Source organism: Centropristis striata, chromosome 19 (genome assembly GCF_030273125.1).
Source record: "Centropristis striata isolate RG_2023a ecotype Rhode Island chromosome 19, C.striata_1.0, whole genome shotgun sequence".
Lineage (NCBI taxonomy): Eukaryota > Metazoa > Chordata > Actinopteri > Perciformes > Serranidae > Centropristis > Centropristis striata.
The window spans coordinates 2,092,621-2,114,491 of NC_081535.1; the positions used below are offsets into that span (position 1 = coordinate 2,092,621).

Consider the following 21,871-nt stretch of genomic DNA (forward strand, 5'->3'; position numbering starts at 1 on the left):
CACATGTTAACCTGTCACTCTGTTGCTTTACTACCCAGCTGGATGACTCTGACCTGGCCGTGACCTTTGACCTTGGCTTTAGCCAGCTGATGCCTCTGGCCAGAATGAAACAGAGAAGAAGTGAGAAGAAAAGACTCAGAGAGGAGACAATCTCAGAACCCATTGGCTATCGGTCTAATAATAATAAAACTAGAAAATTTCTAAAGAAATTTTGATTGTGTGCTTGCCTCTGCTTTGGTAGCTAAGCAACCAGGTGGCTAGGTGGATTCGACCAATCAGAGGCCTCGAACAGAAAGCATTTATGGCAAAACCATAATACCTATCATTGATCCGACTTCACTTTGAGCGTTCGTTTGAGAGTTCTTCCTGAACGTCTACATATGCTATTTTTAAGAAAAATGAAAAAATTGCTTTGTTAGAGCGATCTAAAAAAACTGTTATATCTCCCTTTTTCAGAAATCTTCCTGCGTTTTTAATATGGGAGCCAATGAGGCTGTTGGTGGTGTTGGTGGATCATCTGTGCGTCCTACGCCCAAACTATAACTCTGACAGCTTTACCAGAGGATTGTGAGGGAGAAGACTAATTTTCCTACGTTTCTATGTATAAATTATTTCTGTAGAGTGGAATTTGCGGCCTGGAGCGCAGTTTTCAAATTTATTTTTTGACAGTTTTTTCTCACACCCATTATAATCTCAGAATTCCTCCAAAAATGATCATGGTCATTGAACAGGGATTGATAAAAAAACTATATGACCTATCGAAACGTGGATTAATACACCGATACACAAGACTTGTGTCTACTGTTTAAAGTTTAAATGGAGTCTCTAGGTGAAATTATGCCGGAGAAGTAGACGTTTAAAAATCTACAATTATTGTTCTTTTTCCCTCATTTTTTTCCGGCCGTCCCATTCACTTCAATGCAAAAATTTTGGGCAGTTTTCACAATTGGTATTCCATAGAGAAAAGTAAAAATGTCACGTCTAGTTTGTTTGCTACAAAACTTAATCAGATAATTGAAAATGCTGTTATATTCATCAACACCTGCACACAGGCTTTGATGTTTAAATTCAGTGGAATTAATATTGTTCCGGATCAAACTACAACTTTTAGCAATACACAAAACAAAATGCCATGAAGATTAAAAGACTTCCTTCAAGCCTCTCTAATCAAAACTGTTGTATCAACAATGTATCAGGTAATTATGTGTAATGGGGAAGATTTAGTGATGAGAGAATTACCAGCCAGCTTCCAAACCAGTTCAGCTGCATCATCACAGAGAGCACCAACAGCTTTTACAACAATCTTAATAAATCGATCAAATCAAATCAAATCACCGCCTTTATTGTCATTATATAGGCGACAAACAACAAAATTGAAATTGCCACTGCATAACGTACATAGTTTAACCCTTTGTAGTTTGGGTCTACTTTGTTAGTTTTTGACTCTTTTTCATTCTGTCTGTATATGCAATTTAAATAATGATCACCATGTCATGCTGCTATCATCTTTTTCAGCTCAACCTCATTATTATCAAGTCATTTTGACTTACTGGATCAACATTTTGACACAGAAAAAAAACACAAAAACACAAAACAAAAACGCACACAAAATTACAAAAAAACATGAATAAAAAACATACAAAAAACACACAGAAACACACTAAAAACACACAAGAAACACAGACAAAAATTACAAAAAAAATGTTTGCTTTTGAAATAGAATTTAAACTACATGCAAACTCTCAAGTGGAACCAATATTTCATACAAAAAGACACGTTAGTATGTATGTCAGTAGCCAAATTATACTCAAAACAAGATAATTAAGATACTATTGCTAGATATAAGAAGAAAATACTTGGCTAGCTTCATGTTTTTTGCAGTGTCTAGGTGGGCAGAAATACAACTTGACAAAGCTGAAGTTTGTGTTTACTCCACATGTAAATAAGGAAACACGACTCACTAAACACTAAAACTTTGCTAGGACATGAAAACTCCACCTACGGTAAACTCATTTAATAAGCCCCTCCTGCTCTAGAATATACATATATATACATATATATATATATAATAAACCTGGTCCCTTGAGGACTGACGGAGTCATGGAGAAGTGTCAGAATGATGGATCATTTTTTTCCACCTCTTTGTTTTCCTCTCAGCCCGTCATTGTTTGACAAGTTTTATGAAAGAGGCGTCTCCAGAGACCGAGTGGAAACACTTGATATGGAACAAGGAATATTATGACCAGAGGGGTGTGTGTGTGTGTGTGTGTGTGTGTGTGTGTGTGTGTGTGTCTGACAGATGCAGCTTTAGGGATCCAGTGTAAGTCGTGTTATAACTATTTATAAAGCTAAAAGCCGTCAGACAAACTGGATTCACTCTTGTGGTAAAAAAACAAATCAAACACAAGTTGTGTCATGCTCCATCTCTCCCTCTCTCTGACACACACAGGCTGACTGTATATGCAGGAGAATCCACATTTCTACACATCATTTAGGAGAATAAAAACTGTAGGGCTGCAGTTAGTCAGCTGGTTCAATTATCTGCTCCATAAAATGATGTCTTAAGACCAAAAGTCTGAAATGATTTGATTTACAATTATAAAAAAGAAACATTTTTTACATCTGGAAAGGTAGAAGGAAGAAATGTTCAGCATTTCATCATTGCTAAAAAGATTTGACCCTCTGGTCACTTTAATTTAAATTATTGTTTTAAGAGTTAATTTCTTATCTTAAGCGTTCAACATGCTTTTTTCTAGATTTAATTAAAAAGAAAAATAGTCAGAAAAACTGAAAAAAAGTCGGAAAAACAGGAAAAAAATTACTCAGAAAAACTGAAAAAAGTCAGAAAAACAGGAAAAAAATTAGTCAGAAAAACTGAAAAAAATTAGTCAGAAAATCAGAAAAAAATAGTCAGAAAAACAGGGAAAAAATACTCTGAAAAAGAGAAAAAAATAGTCAGAAAAACTGAAAAAAATGACTTTGAAAAACAGAAAAAAAGTCAGAAAAACAGGGAAAAAATACTCTGAAAAAGAGAAAAAAAATAGTCAGAAAAACAGGAAAAAAATTGTCAGAAACACTGAAAAAAATTGTCAAAATCACTTGACAAAATCAATTGACAAAATCACTATTGTTTTGGCAAACATGGCTGAAAATGTCCCGAGTGGTCTCAGAGGGTTAAAGATACACATAAGTGGTAGAATTTAGAAAAGAAAGTGATTGTGACTAATACAGTAGTTTTTCCATTATGAGGGTTCAAAGCCTTCAACATACGCTGGAGTTGATGTTTATTTTGGGTCCCTGACCTCCACCACTGTTTAACATCTTAGTGCAGACTGCAGCAGCAGTAGATTAACCGGGCGAGGGCCCCGTCTCTACAGAGAGCACCTGTCTGTCAGGGGCCCGCTGGCCCCCAGACAGGACATGCATCAAAGTCAGGAAACCCCAACAACGTGGCCCCGCGCTGAGAAAGGTTCCGCTTCAATGACGACAGCAGCAGACCTTAGCCAGGAGGAACAGACCTGCTAATGGAGGAACCTCGTTTTATTTCTTCTCTTTCAAATGTTCAGGTTGTGAGGAGAGCCAGAGCCTCCTCAGCTCTGCTCTGGGAGGGTTTAATGAGAAACAGGCTGCAGAGAAACCAGGCCTGAGTCCAGAATCACTGCCTCAATCACTGTTTGTTACATGATGAGCTGCAGAGAACTCAGACTCTCACCTGTTGAGGGCTGCAGCCCAGTCAGAGTCTAATAATCCAGACTGGATAGAACGGTTTAATACTAAATGCATTGGCAAGAGTTTCAGTGGTGATTTTTGAACACATCAACAGTCAAATATGGTGAAAAGCAGCCTGCAGGCCTGCAACAGTTTCATACAACCCAGCTGGATGACTCTGACCTGGCCGTGACCTTTGACCTTAGCTTTAGCCAGCTGATGCCTCTGGCCGTGTAAGCAGCGTGGTCAGAATGAGAGAGAGAAGAAGTGAGAAGAAAAAAGACTCTGAGATCCCATCGGCTATCAGTCTGACGACAATTCAGCCTCCAGGGGCGACGGCCATGTTTTGTGGGTTCTGGTGAATATTCAGTTAACAGATATCCGGCTAAGACGGCCTCTTCACCTGCTGGTCATTGATACAGTCCAATTAGCAACTTAGGACTTGAGAATGGACTTGGAGTTGAGACGTCTACCACTGAACTGGTTAGAAGAAAATAAACTTTATGTTAGGCCTGGGTAGTTATATGATCCGATTAGTGATTGAGATAAATTTCAGGTGGATTACAGTGATCAACTGTTAGCAGATTTACTCGATCAAACATGTCAGAGTAGTTGCTAGAAAAGAAAACAGAAAGACCGGACGTGGAGCTAAGCATGGAGCTAAACGTGAAGCTTAACATGGAGCTAAACGTGGAGCTAAGCGTGGAGCTAAACGTGGAGCTAAGCGTGGAGCTAAACGTGGAGCTAAGCGTGGAGCTAAGCGTGGCGCTAAACGTGGAGCTAAGCGTGGAGCTAAGCGTGGAGCTAAACGTGGAGCTAAGCGTGGAGCTAAGCGTGGAGCTAAACGTGGAGCTAAACGTGGAGCTAACGTGGAGCTAACGTGGAGCTAAACGTGGAGCTAAACGTGGAGCTAAACGTGGAGCTAACGTGGAGCTAACGTGGAGCTAAACGTGGAGCTAAACGTGGAGCTAAACGTGGATCTAAACGTGGAGCTAAACGTGGAGCTAACGTGGAGCTAAACGTGGAGCTAAACGTGGAGCTAAACGTGGAGCTAACGTGGAGCTAACGTGGAGCTAAATGTGGAGCTAACGTGGAGCTAACGTGGAGCTAACGTGGAGCTAACGTGGAGCAAACGTGGAGCTAAATGTGGAGCTAACGTGGGGTTAAACGTGGAGCTAAACGTGGAGCCAACGTGGAGCTAACGTGGAGCTAAATGTGGAGCTAACGTGGAGCTAAACGTGGAGCTAAACGTGGAGCTAAGCATGGAGCTAACGTGGAGCTAAGCGCAGAGCTAAGCACGGAGCTAAACGTGGAGCTAAACGTGGAGCTAAGCATGGAGCTAACGTGGAGCTAAGCGCAGAGCTAAGCACGGAGCTAAACGTGGAGCTAAGCGTGGAGCTAAATGTGGAGCTAAACGTGGAGCTAATAGTGGAGCTAAGCGTGGAGCTAAGCGTGGAGCTTAACGTGGAGCTAAGCGTGGAGCTAAACGTGGAGCTAAACGTGGAGCTAAACGTGGAGCTAAACGTGGAGCTAAACGTGGAGCTAAGCGTGGAGCTAAACATGGAGCTAAACGTGGAGCTAAACGTGGAGCTAATAGTGGAGCTAAGCGTGGAGCTAAGCGTGGAGCTAAACGTGGAGCTAAACGTGGAGCTAAGCATGGAGCTAACGTGGAGCTAAGCGCAGAGCTAAAGGTGGAGCTAAAGGTGGAGCTAATCGTGGAGACACAGAGACAGACAGACACAGAGACAGACAGAGACAGACAGACAGACAGACGAGACAGAATCAGACACAATAAAAGAGAGAAAAATAAAAGCAGATGAAGAGAGAGACAGATAATGAGAAGGAGATGCAGGAGGTTTCTCTAACTATTAGACAGATCTGGAGCAGCTTGTTCCTCAAAACATTCTCCACAACTGAAACCAGCAGGAGAAGTCTGCGGCGCTACATCATCACTGAGGCATCCTGATGCCATCCTGATGGATACACTGTGTGCCTGCTGGAGCTGGCACGGCACTGTTCTCCTCTACTACAGGACACTACTGTAGACTGGAACCAGAACCAGGTCTAGCTCATTACTTCAGACGTTTAACAAATGCAAATTCAAACCAGCTTTGCTTTTCCTTCCTTTCCAAGCACGCTGCCTTCACTTTGTTTCCATGCATGTGCAGATTCCAGAAACATGGTTTATTCTGAGAGTGCCAGTGTAAACAACCATATGTATTTGGACCATAAGGACTTTATTCTGTTTGGTCTGAAAGATTAAACTGCAGCATGTTCAGTCATAACACAACAGAATGTAGAAGCTCGCTCATTGAGGATTTAAGTGAAATTACTTTTTATCATCAATTCAACTTCTAAACACAGAACTGAATGTTATCATTACTTCCTTTTGGAAAATGGATATTTAACACTAGAAAATTTCCTCTGGGGAAATTCTGAAAGGGCCAAGGGGGCTATTGCCAGTGTGTGTACACTATGATGAGATTCTTCAGAGATTTCAAACAATTAATACTAGTAATGTTATGATACTATATAATATTCAAGGAGCACACCTACAACAAGCATTCCTTTACAAGTATTTATTTATACAGCAACCTATGACCTTTAACCTCAAAATGTGTGTGTGTGAAACATGTGTATCGGAATGTGCGTGCTTACGCGCGCATGTGTGTGTGTGTGTGTGTGTGTGTGTGTGTGTGTAACAAAAATCACATAAAGTTACCTGTGTGTGTGTGTGTGTGTGTGTGTGTGAAGCATGTGTATCTGAAGGAGTGTGCGTGCATGTATCTGTAACTGTTATCACATCAAAGCATCAAAGGCTTTGCGGTCGACCAATCAGATCAAAGCAATCAACATTAATTAACATTAAAATGAACTGCCACCTGAATGTTCCGGCACAGTGACAGCAGCCAGAGGTGGACAGAGTGGAATTTCTGGCCTCGAACAGAAAGCATTTTTGGCTAAACCATAATACCTATCATTGATCCGACTTCACTTTGAGCGTCCTGAGTTCTTCCTGAACATCTACATATGTTTTTTTTTAAAGAAAAATGAAAAAATAGCTTTGTTAGAGCGATCTAAAAAAACTGTTACATCTCCCTTTTTCAGAAATCTCCCTGCGTTTTTAATATGGGAGCCAATGAGGCTGTTGGTGGTGTTGGTGGATCATCTGTGCGTCCTACGCCCAAACTATAACTCTGACAGCTTTACCAGAGGATTGTGAGGGAGAAGACTAATTTTCCTACGTTTCTATGTATAAATTATTTCTGTAGAGTGGAATTTGCGGCCTGGAGCGCAGTTTTCAAATTTATTTTTGACAGTTTTTTCTCTCCCTCTACACTCTGGCGATGATGTCACACACGAACATTCCCTGCAATACACACCCATTATAATCTCAGAATTTCTCCAAAAATGATCATGGTCCTTGAACAGGGATTGATAAAAAACTATATGACCTATCGAAACGTGGATTAATACACCGATACACAAGACTTGTGTCTACTGTTTAAAGTTTAAATGGAGTCTCTAGGTGAAATTATGCCGGAGAAGTAGACGTTTAAAAATCTCCAATTATTGTTCTTTTTCACTAATTTTTTTTCAGCTTTCCCATTCACTTCAATGCAAAATTTTGGGCAGTTTTTCGTGTCGCAACTAGTCCTGCAATTCGAAATTGTGTCCGGAAGAGGAAGAAGAAAAGATCCACAGTATAACAATAGTGCTCGGTGCGATTGCCCCGTGGCCATAATTAAGGAATCAATCTTAAGTGGTAACCAGTGAGCAATATGACTTCAGAATGAGTCAAATCAGCTTAATCCATTTCGTGTCTTGTCAGTTTTATAGGGACTTTTTTGTTGCATCCATTATCAAATTGAGATACAGGTCTCAGCAGAAGATGCACGCCAGAGGAACTTCAAGTTTCAATTTAATGCAATCGTTTATCTATCCATTTTCCATGGTTTTGTTGATAATAACCAAAATCAGTATCAATAAAATCATGTTAAATGTCTAGATATCAGCTCTTAAATTAAACATTTTTGTTATTATTATATTTGTCCAAACAAATGTATCTTTAGTTGTACCAGACATTTAAATGAACAACAAAGAATTTGAAGAAAAAAATGGTCTAATAATTTTTGTCCATGACTGTATTATTTCAACTTAGTCATTCATACTACTTGTCTGTTTTTCACCATTGGCTGATTGAACACTTTTCATAGGAAGTGAATAGAAAGCAGCAGCAGCTCATCACTTGTTTTCATTGTATAATGATCAGGGCTGCAACCAACAGTCATTTTCCTTTTTATTTAATGTATCCACTGCTCTGACATTTGTTTTCATTGCTGTTAAAAACAGACAGTGACAGCTTCAAATGTCTTATTTTGTCCGACCAACTAAGAAAAAGCATAAAGTCTAAGAAAAGTTGAGAAAATACAGTAGAAAAGACCACAATGATCCCCAGAACAGAGCTCAGAAATACTCCGGCTGTGGATGTGGAATGTAGTGAGAAGAAATACAACCAGTGATTATACACCATGAATAATTAAACAAGAAGAGTAAAATTACACAGTGGTTGAGTTTTAAATCCCTCTTTGGTTTTTGGTTTTGTTGTTTTTTCATATTTTTTTAACCTATTGTGTAACATCCAAAACAACAACACCAATAAATTCCGTAATTGTTCATTTACATATTAAAACCATGAAAAATGTGCCCTCACTATAATTAATGAAAACAGACGTTAAGCTTCAGAACCCAGAGGAACACTTAGAACCAGAACCACAACAAAGACCGGCAAGAAGACACTCAACACTCACAGTGTGTTTACATGCACAGTTTAATCGAGCTATGCTTAAAAATCGATTTTGGTGTCTGATAGGACTTCATGGGTGCTTTTCAGCAGGTGAATATGGCGCCCTTTCTGTTGACCTCAGTTTGACACTTGGTGCCATCGCTATACTTACCAGCTACCGGCTAATGTGACCGGCTAATGTGACCAGTTACTACCACAATTTAATACAACTGGCTAATATGACCGGCTAACGTGCAACCAGCTAATTTGACCGGCTAATGTGACCGGCTACTACCACAATTTAATACAACTGGCTAATATGACCGGCTAACTTGCAACTGGCTAATGTGACCGGCTAACGGGCAACCGGCTAATGTGACTGGCTAATGTGACCAGTTAATGTGACCGGCTAATGTGCGACTGGCTAATGCAACCGGCTAATGTGCGACCGGCTAATGTGCGACTGGCTACTGCGACCGGCTAATGCGACTAGCTACTGCCACCGGCTAATGTGACCGGCTACTGCCACCCGCTAATGTGACCGGCTACTGCCACCCGCTACTGTCACCGTTCAATGCGACTGGCTAATAAGACCGGCTAATGTGATCGGCTAATGTGCGACCGACTAATGTGATTGGCTAATGTGACCAGCTAATGCCACCAGCTAATGTGACCGGCCACTGCCACAGGCTAATGTGACCGGCTACTGCCACCGTTCAATGTGACCGGCTAATAAGACCGGCTAATGTGCAACTGGCTAATGTGACCGGCTAATGTGCAACCAGCTAATGTGACCGGCTAATGTGCAACCGGCTACTGTGCAACCGACTAATGTGACCAGCCACTGCCACCGGCTAGTGTGACCGGATTCTGCCACCGGCTAATGTGACCGGCTAATGTGACTGGCTAAAGCCACGGGCTAGTGCGACCAGCTTTTTTGGATGTTTTTGTTCCGGGGTCACACACACACACACACACACACACACACACACTAATTAATAACAGACTCTTGGTGGTTTTACAGACAAAGACTGATTAAAGAAAATGAAGCCAGCAGAAACCAGACCAGTGGTTGGTGTAGCCGCCTGCCTGTCCACAGCTGGATCTAATCACCATGACGACCGGTCAGCTGGCCACACCCTCCTACAGACTACAGCTGGGAAACCAGGCAACTGTTTCTGTTTGTTTTTAACACCTCGGCTTTAAAACACACAGCAGGAGCCCAAAGATCTACTCACAGTCCTGGCGGAGCTCAGGAAGGACTCGTCCTCGGGGTCCCCCAACAGGTCCTCCAGGTCGTTTGAGGACAGCAGAATATTCTGTGTGGAAACAGAAGAGGGACAGTTTCTAAATGTAAAAATAAAGAGCTGAAGTGATGATCAGCTAAACATCCAGAGTTGTTAAATCCACCAGACTGGATCAAAACCACAGGAGTCAGTGCAGTTTTTATTCTAAATCCTCTGATGATCTTTTATCATGATTCATTGCATATAAGAAGATCTGAGTATTAACCGCAGGAGTCTGAATGTCTGAGCTTCAACAGGAAACCTGCTTTCACCTTAAAGCCCTCAGTGACGAGTCACACTGCAAAAACAAACTGACAATTAATGAGAAATAAATAACTAGAAATAAGTAAATACATGCTTGAAACAAGTCAAATTATCTGCCAGTGCAGAAAGTAAATGTTTCTTTGTAAGAATTCTTTAAGTAAGTCAAAATATCTAGACACTGGAAAAACAATGATGTCTTAACTCTATAGAGTCTGGGGCTATTTTGTCCATTTTTGAATCCTTTTCATGTCTTTTTGTGTGAGTTTTTTGATCATTTTGTGTCTTTTGTTGTGTCTTTTTTTTGGTCATTTTGTGTCTTTTTGGTCATTTTGTGTCTTTTTTGGTCATTTTGTGTCTTTTTTGTCATTTTGAGTTTTTTTTTAGTAATCTTGTGTCTTTTTTGGTCATTTTTTGTCTTTTTTAGTCTTTTTGTCTCTTTTTTTGTCATTTTGTGTCTATTTTTTGTGTTTTTGTGTCTTTTTTTAGTCATTTTGTGTCTTTTTTTGTCCTTTTTTGTCATTTTGTGTCTTTTTTTGTACATTTTGTGTCTTTTTGTATATTTTTTTGGTCATTTTGTGTCTATTTTTTGTCTATTTGTCTCTTTTTTGGTCATTTTGTGTCTTTTTTAGTGCTTTAGTCAAGACTGAAATCCCTGTGAAGAGGTTATTCACTCATTTTAGTTCCAAAAAGACACATATTCTTAAAATAAGCACATAAAGCTATGGTCAGTAGGTAAATTGTACTCAAAACAAGATAATTAAGATACTATTGATAGATAGAGGAAGAAAATACTTGGTGAGCTTCATGTTTTGTGCAGTTCAGAGCTGTTAACATGAGTCACAGCAGCAACGCTGAGAGTTCAGTTCACTGGTGGAAATGAGAGGAATTTCCCTGATGTCTTGTTTTCTTTTCCCTCCGTGTTTCCTCACCTCCAGGGCGTAGTTGGTGCGTGGCGAGCGGGGGGGCTTGGGGGCGGTCTCTCCACAGCGGGGCGGGTGGAGGCTGCAGTGGTGCTGGGCGCCGTCCGGGTCGCCCATCAGGAAGCTCAGCTGGCGGAGACGACCCTGCAGACGGAAACATTAAACACAATCAGAGCGCTAATGCACACAGTGTGAAGACGTTAATGCTCTTCATGTAGACCAGGGGTGGTCAACCTGTGGCTCCAGAGCCTCATGTGGCTCTTTAGGCGGCCTGCAGGGGCTCCCAGTGGCTGAGACAAAAAAATGATATACATATTTTTACATTAAAATTTTCATTTGTCAGTGTTGTAGACCAAAACCATTTGTATTCCTCAATTGTTAAATTGTATAGCCTTTTTACAGCATATTAAAAAAGTTTTACTAACTAAATTGTGCTTCATAGCTTCCGAAAGTCTCCGGCCCGGCACCTTATTTTTTAAGTTTTGTCAACTTTGAGTTTAGTTTTGAGTTCCCCTAGATAGACTAGTTTTCAAAATCATATTAATAAATGCTCAATATGACTATTAATAATGTTGGTAGGCTCATTTAGACTTATTAGGCTGTTTAATTTTCATTTTAGGCTCAATGTAAGGTTTGCGGCTCCATTTCGCAATTTTCTCTTTTTTTTGGCCAACAGTGGCTCTTTAGTTAGTAAAGGTTGCCCCCCCCCCGATGTAGAACATGGAAAAATGATGTCATTTGATGTTTGATGTACAACGCAACGGATATTGAGGCATTGCACACCCTGAATATTTGGCTCTACGTCAAATATTGGAGTGTTTATTGAACCTGCTTACACATTTAATATATATATATCAATTTGCATATATGAATTCTAATTTGTATCATATTTGATACATCAGGTCTTTTGGTGCAATTTGTTGCTCACAGTTTGTTTTTCTTGAACTAACAAAAACATATAAAACCTAATATTTTTAGCCAATAAAAACTTTGACTTTCCTTTCAACATTTCCCTCAAAGATACAAAATAAATTTCTTTCCATATAACAACATCAAACATCTGCAGATATGAAGTTTTCATGCAGTGATGACAGATCCTCCAGTGGAACCAGCAGATTATTTAACAAAACATGATAAATAAAACATCAGAAGACATTTAAAAACCTCAAACTGTCCAAGAATGTGTGTGTGTGTGTGTGTGTGTGTGTGAAGCCACAAACCAACTACTTAGAATCAAATAAATCTGTAATATTGGAATATAAATTGCTCATTTTGTCTTAATCCAGATTGCTGGAACACATCAGAAAGGTAATATTGAAGGTTGTAATTCATTTAATGAAGCTGTTTGATCTCTCATTTTTTAAATCAAACCCAGGGAGACTTTAAAAAGAGACCTAAGTGTTCCAAGGAGCGCCATGTGAGAAGTATGTTTTTCTTTATTAAAAGCAGAAATGCATTGCTGTATATAAAAATGATAATGTTTCATGTTTTCTGCAGAAATCCAAACCTCAGGCACCTCTCCAGAAATACTCTAAAAATAGATCAAACTGCACACATGTCCTCTAAACACAGACATCTGCGGCATTTTCTCCTGTAGGAGGAATTTAGACTAATTTTCGTGGCGACTGGTCAGGATTTATGTTACAGGCTGCTCTAAAAACCAAACACAGATGACAGAAAACATAAAACATGTCATATTTGGCTTTGACCAAACATTTGCTCTCACTTTGCGATAAAAATATTGTGATATATATCGTATATTGATATTCAGCCTAAATATATCGGGATATGACTTTTGGTCCATATAGCCCAGCCCTATGTGTAACTATGGCAACCAAATACATATTCATATCAGGCGGCAACCTCCTGGTCTGAGCAGGGAGGCAAACCAGGAAGTGCTTTAAGCTGCATTCTACCGAAAATTCCAGCAGGGGGCGCTAATGGCTGCAAAAGCATTTTAGTCCATTCATTTCAGTGCAGTGCAGTCTTTTTTGTAATTTTTTTGTAATTTTGTGCCTTTTTTGGCCATTTTATGTCATTTTTTTTGGTAATTTTGTGTAATTTTTGGTTGATTTTGTGTCATGTTTTGGTCATTTTGTGTCATTTTTGGGTGATTTTGTGTCTTTTTGTAGACTTTTTTTGGTCATTTTGTCTTTTTTTGGTCATTTTGGGTCATTTTTGGGCCATATATGGCTGGTTTTATGTCTTTTTGGGTCATTTTGTGTCTTTTTTGTCATTTTGTGTCTTTTTTGTCATTTTTTGGGCGATTCTGTATTTTTTATTTTTTTGTCATTTTGAGTCAGCTAACATGAGTGGGTCAGGTTGAGGTGTAGAGAGGCTGTAGTCAGTGATCACATCCCTCTCCTCCTCCACAGTCCAGATATGGTCCGATCCCCAGATCAGAAACAAGATGGAGACTAAGAGTGGAACAATGAACTGATGCTTCCAACGGGACACAAACCAACCAGACGCCACTACAAACACTATTTATATATGGTCTATATCCTACTTTGGTCTTAAAATAAAGCCATGAATATAAAGCTCAATGTGTCCGTGTCGTTCTGCAACAGTGGATTACATATAGACTTCTAGATAAAAGCAGATACAGTGATGATGGTTTCATGTTTCCTAACACCAAAGATCATCCGGAGAACAGTCTGTCACCACCTCTGAGCTGGAGGTTCTCCGTCCTCAGAGCTCAGTAAAACTCTGTCACCAGGGAAACAAGACGACGGAGAATCTACTTTATCTGGTGTAAGAACAAATCCAGATGCCTCTATATATATAACAGTTAGCCTGTTAGCACATACACACTGTACTGCTACAGAGCTAACTGTTAGCCTGTTAGCACATACACACTGTACTGCTACAGAGCTAACTGTTAGCCTGTTAGCACATACACACTGTACTGCTACAGAGCTAACTGTTAGCCTGTTAGCAATTTGCAGACTGGGCGCTAAGGGGTTAACATCCCCTCCGGCTCTGCAGCTGGGAGAGACTGCTGCAGGAGGACTGCCCACAACCACCAGAAAGCTCTTTGAACAATAACAGGCTAACTAAATATATAACAAAGGTCTCAGGTCTTTTTTAGACATTTAAAAAGGCACAAATGTTCTCTATTTGAGCTTTAAGTGAAGTGAGATGTCCTGATGTTGGCTGGAGATGCTGATTCATCTTCTGTCTAAACACTCATCAGGGTTCCTCTGTAATTTTAACACTGGGAGGTAATGGAGGCTGTGGTTGAGGGATTTCTTTGCATTCTTTATGAAAACAAACAGATGGTTTCTAAGCATTATAGGATACATGTCTGTGTGTTTTTGTGTCTGTGATGGAAAGGGAACAGGGTGGGAGATCTACTTGTGTGTTCTTTACAGTCTCTGTGTGTGTGTGTGTGTGTGTGTGTGTGTGTGTGTGTGTGTGTGTGTGTGTTCTTGTACTTCCTACATAGTGAGGACCGGAACATGTTTTTAACCAACAGAGTGAGGACATTTTTGCAAAGTGAGGACATTTCGGCCGGTCCTCACTCCTTTATAGGCTTTTTTAGATTTCAGACTTTGTTTTAAGGGTTAAAGGTTACATGATAATGATAATTAACTGAAACTGTATTGTGTGGTTACAAAACTAACTAAAATCATAGTGAAAATGTCCTTCGTTTTCATCTTTTTTCATACATAATGAAGATGGATCAGACAAAAGAAATAAAGGCAAATTTACTGTGACCTCTTTTAATCTCCCACCCAACAAATACCCCATTACAAAAAACTACAACTAATAAAAACTAAACTAAAACTAAAGCATTTTAAAAAACTAAATACTAGCAAACTCACTTTAAAAACTAATTAAAGCTAACTTAATTTTGTTGTGAATTTTTGTTTTCAAATTCAAACTAAAACTAATGAAAAACCCAAACTATTATAACCTTGCAAGGGAATTCACTGTTCCAATGAGGGTCCTCACATAGATAGAAGTACAAGAATGTGTGTGTGTGTGTGTGTGTGTGTGTGTGTGTGTGTGTGTGTGTGGACGAGCATGTCTTTCCGAGCTACATTCAGATTAATTTGACTGTACACATGAGGCTTATTACCAGGCAACAGTTGTTTTAAATATCATCTGGCTGTTACACAACCATCTGCTCACATAATGTGTGTGTCATTACACACACACACACACACGCACACACACACACACACACACACACACACACACACACTAACACGCAACATAAAGCTACAGCCCAATACTGTAAAAGTCGAGGTTTTTAAATCCAACAAGGTCCATTCAGACAGTTCATTGTCAGGTCATCTGAGAGTCTGACCTGCTGTTGGTAGAATAAAATATCATTAATTCAGTTTTGGGGCATCTAGTAGAATAGAGTATGAATAGAATGTGTTACAGGCTGAAGGGTTGAAACTATAGGTGGGGTTGTTTTCATGTGTTCTAATGTCCTTTAACCTGCTATTGTTCAAAGAGCAACAATAAAAGAAAGAAGAACAATCATAGAAGAGATGGACATAATCTGAAAGCTGTGAATCTGAAAATAATTTGCGATGAAGCTCAGCACTGTGAGTCAAGTTGTTCTGGTCAAAAATATCCAATTAAAATGACTTAATGAATGAATTATTTATTTATTGAAACATATTATGGTGAATAAAGGTTCAAAACATTAGGGGACGCTTTATAAAATCCAGTCCAGGTTCAACTGTGAACCAGAAGTTGTTGCAACAATTTTAATGCAATTTTATTCCTACTGAGAATGGATAGAAATGGTGATAAAAACCCTCCAGAATATAACATCAATATTTAAAGACCTTTGGAACAACAGAGAAGAATCCATGCAGGGATTTGGGTTCAGAAACTTTTGGTCATTTTGTAGATTTCTGTATTTTCAGCGATTGGATGACGAGTACTTCTGTTCTACAAACTGTTGAGAAACCCTCTGATTGTCTATAAACCTGGGAAAGCTGCTCATCCTCTGAATGCTCCAGGTCTCTAGTTTGTGGAGCTTCTCACCTCAAACGGCGTCTCGAAGCCCTCTATGATGCCTCCCACCATGAGCAGCCCGTCCTCCCCGACCCCCGTCCCGTGGTGGACCCAGTCCACGCTCTCCAGCAGGGAACAGTCCACGTAGAGCGCCAACCGCCTGGAGGACACGCTGACCGCCACATGATGCCACCTCCCATCAGACAGACCGCTGAACGGGAACCTGACAGAGACACAGAGACACAGAGACACAGAGACACAGAGACACAGGCTCCATTATGTATCACATGACTTTGGTTCTGGTGTCTTCAGATGAAATGACTGCATGAATAAATCTAGAGAGTTCACATCAGGCTCTGAATACAGATGTTGGTTAAAGTTAAAGTCTTTATTTGCTTTGATGAATAGTAGGATGTCAAAGATTATGTTTGAAGATTTAATGGCTGCATCCTTGAATGCAAACATATGCATCTTTCTGCATCATGTCTATAGATAAAACACAAGTGGAATCCATGTTAAATCTGATTTAAGGCAGAAATTCAAACAACAATAAAGTCTCATTAACGGATTTCTTTGTTGTTAGTTTTAGGGGATAAAAAGTCCATAACAAGCTGACAAAGAGACATCTGACATAAATATAGCTACAGTGTTGGCTAAATGTGGCTTTTATACAGAAAAAGCAACATTAGTCATACCAGGGCTGCACAATTAATTTAATTTTAAACGTGATCATGATTTTGGCAGCCATGATTAAATTAACCTGATTGTCGGTGATATTTCCATTTTAAAATGCGTCTCTCCTGCATATCTAATCAACACTTTCTACACCAGTAGTCCACCAACCACCAGGGGGCGGGGCCGTGTTTCTACCCTGAAAAAATCCTGGTTGTTGATTGGATAGAACACTAAGCAGGATGTGACGTAGTACTGGACGCCACAACAACACGCAACATTTGTAAAAGCCGGTGAAGCAGTGTTGACAACTTAGCAACTTTGTTGCTATATTTAGTGACTTTTCAGACCCCCTTAGTGACTATTTCTGGTGTTATTGGAGACTTTTGTAGACTCGTTCTGACTCTTCTTAACGAGCCACGGGGGCCGGAGGCTCTTCTTAACGAGCCGCGGGGGCCGGAGGCTCTTCTTAACGAGCTGCGGGGGCCGGAGGCTCGTTAAGAAGAGTAAGAATGAGTCGAATCGGCACAGTCCTCCTGCAGCAGTCTCTCCCAGCTGCAGAGCCCGGAGGGGATGTTAACCCCTTAGCGTCCAGTCTGCAAGTTGCTAACAGGCTAACAGTTAGCTCTGTAGCAGGACAGTGTGCATGTTTATTACTATAGCTTGAGCTTTTTTCTTTAAACTAAGAGCGCCATCTAGTGGACTCAGAAAATAAAGAAAATGGTTCATGAGGCTTCATTGGGACATCACTACTCTATACTAATGAGTGGAGCTTTGATAAAGTGGCATAGCATAGCTAACCTATTGTTCATTTTGTGATAAAAGCACCAAATTTGGTACATATGTAGCTTAATATACTTGGAAAAAGACTGGATATTGGGCCGACGCATATTCACATTCTGATGACCATGGCCAGCAAAAAAATGGCTGCCACGGCAACCAGGGTCTGAGTTTGTGATGGCCCAATATCCAGTTTTGTTACCAATATATTTATCGACATATCTGCCAAATTTGGTGCTTTTATCACAAAATGAACAGCTGGTATGAGATATTAAGCTATGCTGCCACACTAATATCTAAAAGAGCCACTAGCGCCCTCTAGGGGCCAGGCTGACTGAACCTTGTAGGTGGGGGCCACCAACAGACACGATGCTGCCTGAAGCCAAAATAAGGTGAAACATACTATCAAGCATATGTCAAGAGGACAAGATAAGTCTAATATCTGAGTTTCTGTCTGTTGGCCCAGTTCTGTCTGATGGTTCCAGTGATGGATTACTTTGAGCTTCGTGGTTCATGAAGAAGAGAAACCTGCCAAGAGTCTCTAATAAATCATTCCACCATGAGACACTCAGAGGCTGCAGACAGACCCACTTCACCAGGGATTCCCTCCGTCTGACACACAAAACATTTGCATAAACTTTAGCCAAGCAGGAACCAGCATGAGACGTCATTAATTACCTGAAGTAGATCTGCCCTATGAGGACTAACTGCAGTAACTAACAAAGGGTTAAACTAAGAAAAGAGTTTTTAACTGTCCAGCCAAATGTTTTATATGTAGGTCAGTGATGTGACACTTATTTCTACATGTATTGATGATGTCATTTTTATTCTAAAAAATCATGATGATTTATTTGACCTTTGACCCCAAAAAAGTAGTTACTGCACTCTGTTTATCATTACTATTAGAACCTTTTTACAGCAAAACCAGAGAGCAGTAACTATAATGTTGTCTTCTTTCAGCTTTTATATTTAGTTTTCAATAAACATTTTCAAATTTACTTTGTTATCAGTGTATACACACACACACACACACACACACACACACACACACACACACACCAGACCATGTTAAGTGAACTTACTGCGGTCTTGAACTAAAACTAAACTAAAATCTAAAACTTTGTCACAAGAAAAAACAGATATCAAGGAGTTAATTTTTTAGTTAAAACTTAATTTCGACCAAAACATTTTTAAAAATGAAGTAAATGTAGTAAAAATGTGCTGCAGTTAGACTTTGTAGGACAGTAGAAGTTGTAACCACCTGAATATGTGTGGAATTTTTTTGGCTAATAGGTAATGCAATAAAAGTCAAAAGTGTGTATTTGTTTGACTAAGAGGCAGATGTTGGCAATTTTAGCCAATTAATCATGAATAAAAGTTTCCTCTTCCTTTCCTTGGAAAACAAAAAGAAAGAAAAACACCCCCTCCAGACCTCTACAGTCCATAAATGTTTTTAAGTCTTACTTGAAGCCCCGCCTCTTTTCTCTTGCCTTCGATTAAAATGACCCCTTCTTCTTTTAATTTATTTTAACTCTTGCAGGCAAAGTCTTTTAACCCTTTTTGTGTTTGGTTCTTGTTTTTGTTTCTTCACCTTTGTCAATTCTGTATTTTATTGAACTTCGTGCACTTTTATGTGAAGCACTTTAATGCGGCTCAGCCGTAAATTTGACTTGTCTTGACTCACTCGTAGTGTCTCTGCTGAGTTCCTATGAAGATGATGGCGGAGGAGCTGATCCTGAGCTGCAGCGTGACGTGGCTGTCGGGGCTCAGCACCGTGAAGACGCTGCGTTCTTCTCTCTGAGAACTCTGCAGCTGCACCAGCAAACTGAACTCATCTGGAAACCTGAACACACACACAGACACACAACATTTAGCTCTGTATCTGTATACTTGTTGGTCCAAAACCTCCACATAAGGCACGATAAATAGAGTTAATATATGCAGTACGTTTATATGACACTTGAAAAAAACTGAATTATTGCCTTAATCTGACTATAACTAAACAACTGAAGAGCATGTAAACGTGTTAGTCCGACTGATGTCGGAGTTCTCCAACTCTGATTAAGACGCCCAGATATGATTGGAATAGGATTTACACCGCCATGTATGACAAAACAACACAGGAGTATGATCCCTGAACAAAAATATCCAAGCAAACCGGTCACATTAGCCGGTTGCACATTAGCCGGTCACATTAGCTGGTCGCACATTAGCCGGTCACATTAGCTGGTCGCACATTAGCCGGTCACATTAGCCGGTCGCATATTAGCCAGTCACATTAGCCGGTCTCACATTAGCCGGTTGCACATTAGCTGGTTGCACATTAGCTGGTCGCACATTAGCTGGTTGCACATTAGCTGGTCGCACATTAGCCGGTCACATTAGCTGGTCGCACATTAGCCGGTCGCATATTAGCCAGTCACATTAGCCGGTCAAACATTAGCCGGTCACTTTAGCCGGTCGCACATTAGCCAGTCACATTAGCCGGTCGCACATTAGCCAGTCACATTAGCCGGTCGCACATTAACCGGTCACATAAGCCGGTCACATTAGCCGGTCACATTAGCCAGTCACATTAGCCAGTCGCACATTAGCCAGTCACATTAGCCGGTCACATTAGCTGGTCACATTAGCCGGTCACATTAGCCAGTCACATTAGCCCGTCACATTAGCTAGTCACATTAGCCGGTCAAACATTAGCTGGTCACATTAGCCAGTCGCATTAGCCGGTCGCCGGTCATTAGCGACGGCACAAAGTGTTGATTTTTAAGCATAGCTCTGTTAAACTGTGCACGTAAACACACTGATGGAGATGCAAAATCCCGATTCTAGGATTTTCAAACCATTGCATTCAGTTGAGTTGCATATAAAAGTGTACCTGTCAGTGAGGAGATGTTGCAGAGGAAGAGCCAGGGTTGAATACTGTCCCACCTGGAGGACCAGACAGCTGCTGTCGTCTACAGTCACTGAGGCGTTGCTGCTGTCTGACAGCTGCAGGGAGAGCTGCTGCAGGACGTTCAGCTCATCTGGAGACACACATCAGGAGAAAACACACTTTAAACACAGCTTCATGGACACATTTAACATAAACCCAATCAAATACAGACCAATTTCTGCCTCAATATAAGAAAACAGTGTACTATCTGCTTGTTTTTAGGTTTAGGTTTAGGTTTATTTGCACAGTTCTATTAACATAAAATGACAAAGATAATAAATAATGTAAAGTAATGAAAAGAGTTTCTGTAACGTTTAGATTCATTGCAGAGCCTTGGGATATAGTTAAAATGGGCTAAATGTGAATAATTGCATTGCAGGTCGATTTAAGGTGTTCGTAGCACCAGTGCTGCTAGTAAAATGAGTTAGTCTGGAGCCCTGCAACCCTAGAAAAATGCCCTTACTGAGGCATCCCTATCAGTTGTCCACATACTTTTGGCCATTCTGTGTAGTTTCTGCTACGTTTTTTAGATGAGGGAACCTCGATGGCAACCATCTGCAGCAACCAACCACATCATTCTCCTGCAGAAACAACCTGAACATGCTGTGAACAGACTCAACAGACCAGGGAGGCATTCCTGGAAAGCGGAAAACCACTAACGGGACCATTGGCTTTAAGAGCTGCACAGAGCTGCTCTCACTTCCAAACCAGTTAAAGAGGTTTTTTCTCCCCGACAGGACCAAACTCTGCTCCTCACCCACTGACTTCTTTCACCTCATTAGCAGCTTTACTTTAACTCCTGTAGCAGGTACAGAGCTGTTGGTCGTATCCTTCCACAGGTGGTTTAGTTGATTAACTCGGAGCTCTAACAACTCCTCCTGAGGATTATTAATACAGCTCTTGATCATATCTGGAGAAAATGACTCATCACTCATAGACTATATATTGTTGTACACTTTAACCTGAGAAGTGACTGAAATCATTTAAAACCTGAATGTCAATGTCATTATGTAAAAGGCCGGACTGAGAACCATTAGACCAACAGAGAAGGAGAACTTTAGTCACATGCAGGAGAATAAATCAATGTAATGAAGTGAAGCCTGTTGATGTTAGAGAGATCTACATGAGTTTAAGGGTGTCTGAAGATTACAATAGCTGCACTTTAACACGAGTCTCTGGGATTTAAAGACTATCTGAGCGTGTCTCAGGCTGCCTGAGGACTCTTCTCAAAGGATTAAACGCTCCTTCTCTGCACCACTTTTAGAAATTAATTCATGTCTGTCAGCCTTTAACCCACTGAGGCCTAAAATGTCTGTAAAGCCTCTGGGCGATTTTAAAATCAGCCCCTAAAACCTGAAGTTTTTCTGTAAATTCAACAGAAGTGTCAACTCTTCTACTAAATAATAGATTTTCAGCTTATAGCTGTTATATCTGAGCTCCCTCCGCTATAGTCGTCTTCCGCCATGATTTTCTGTTCTGGAAAAAGTCCCATGATGCATTGGGACACTCCCACATGTATTCCCATTTTGTGTCATTTTAT

General features: G+C 40.3%; 2 protein-coding genes across 2 annotated transcripts in view; both read right to left on the bottom strand.

The window, feature by feature from the left end:
• Positions 1–9,937, bottom strand: part of LOC131992894 (uncharacterized) — a 33,133-nt gene extending 23,196 nt beyond the window's left edge. The window contains exon 1 of the mRNA XM_059358605.1: positions 9,733–9,937. The gene's annotated coding sequence lies outside the window, so the exon portion shown is untranslated. The remainder of the gene's footprint in view (positions 1–9,732) is intronic.
• The window catches only part of LOC131992895 (collagen alpha-3(V) chain-like), a 55,462-nt gene continuing 43,287 nt past the window's right edge, over positions 9,697–21,871 (bottom strand). Inside the window, exons 2-6 of the mRNA XM_059358606.1 lie at positions 20,275–20,422; positions 19,081–19,239; positions 15,975–16,167; positions 10,974–11,108; positions 9,697–9,813 (exon numbers count right to left, since the gene is read on the bottom strand). Of these exons, the coding sequence (XP_059214589.1) occupies positions 9,697–9,813; positions 10,974–11,108; positions 15,975–16,167; positions 19,081–19,239; positions 20,275–20,422 (752 nt within the window). The remainder of the gene's footprint in view (positions 9,814–10,973; positions 11,109–15,974; positions 16,168–19,080; positions 19,240–20,274; positions 20,423–21,871) is intronic.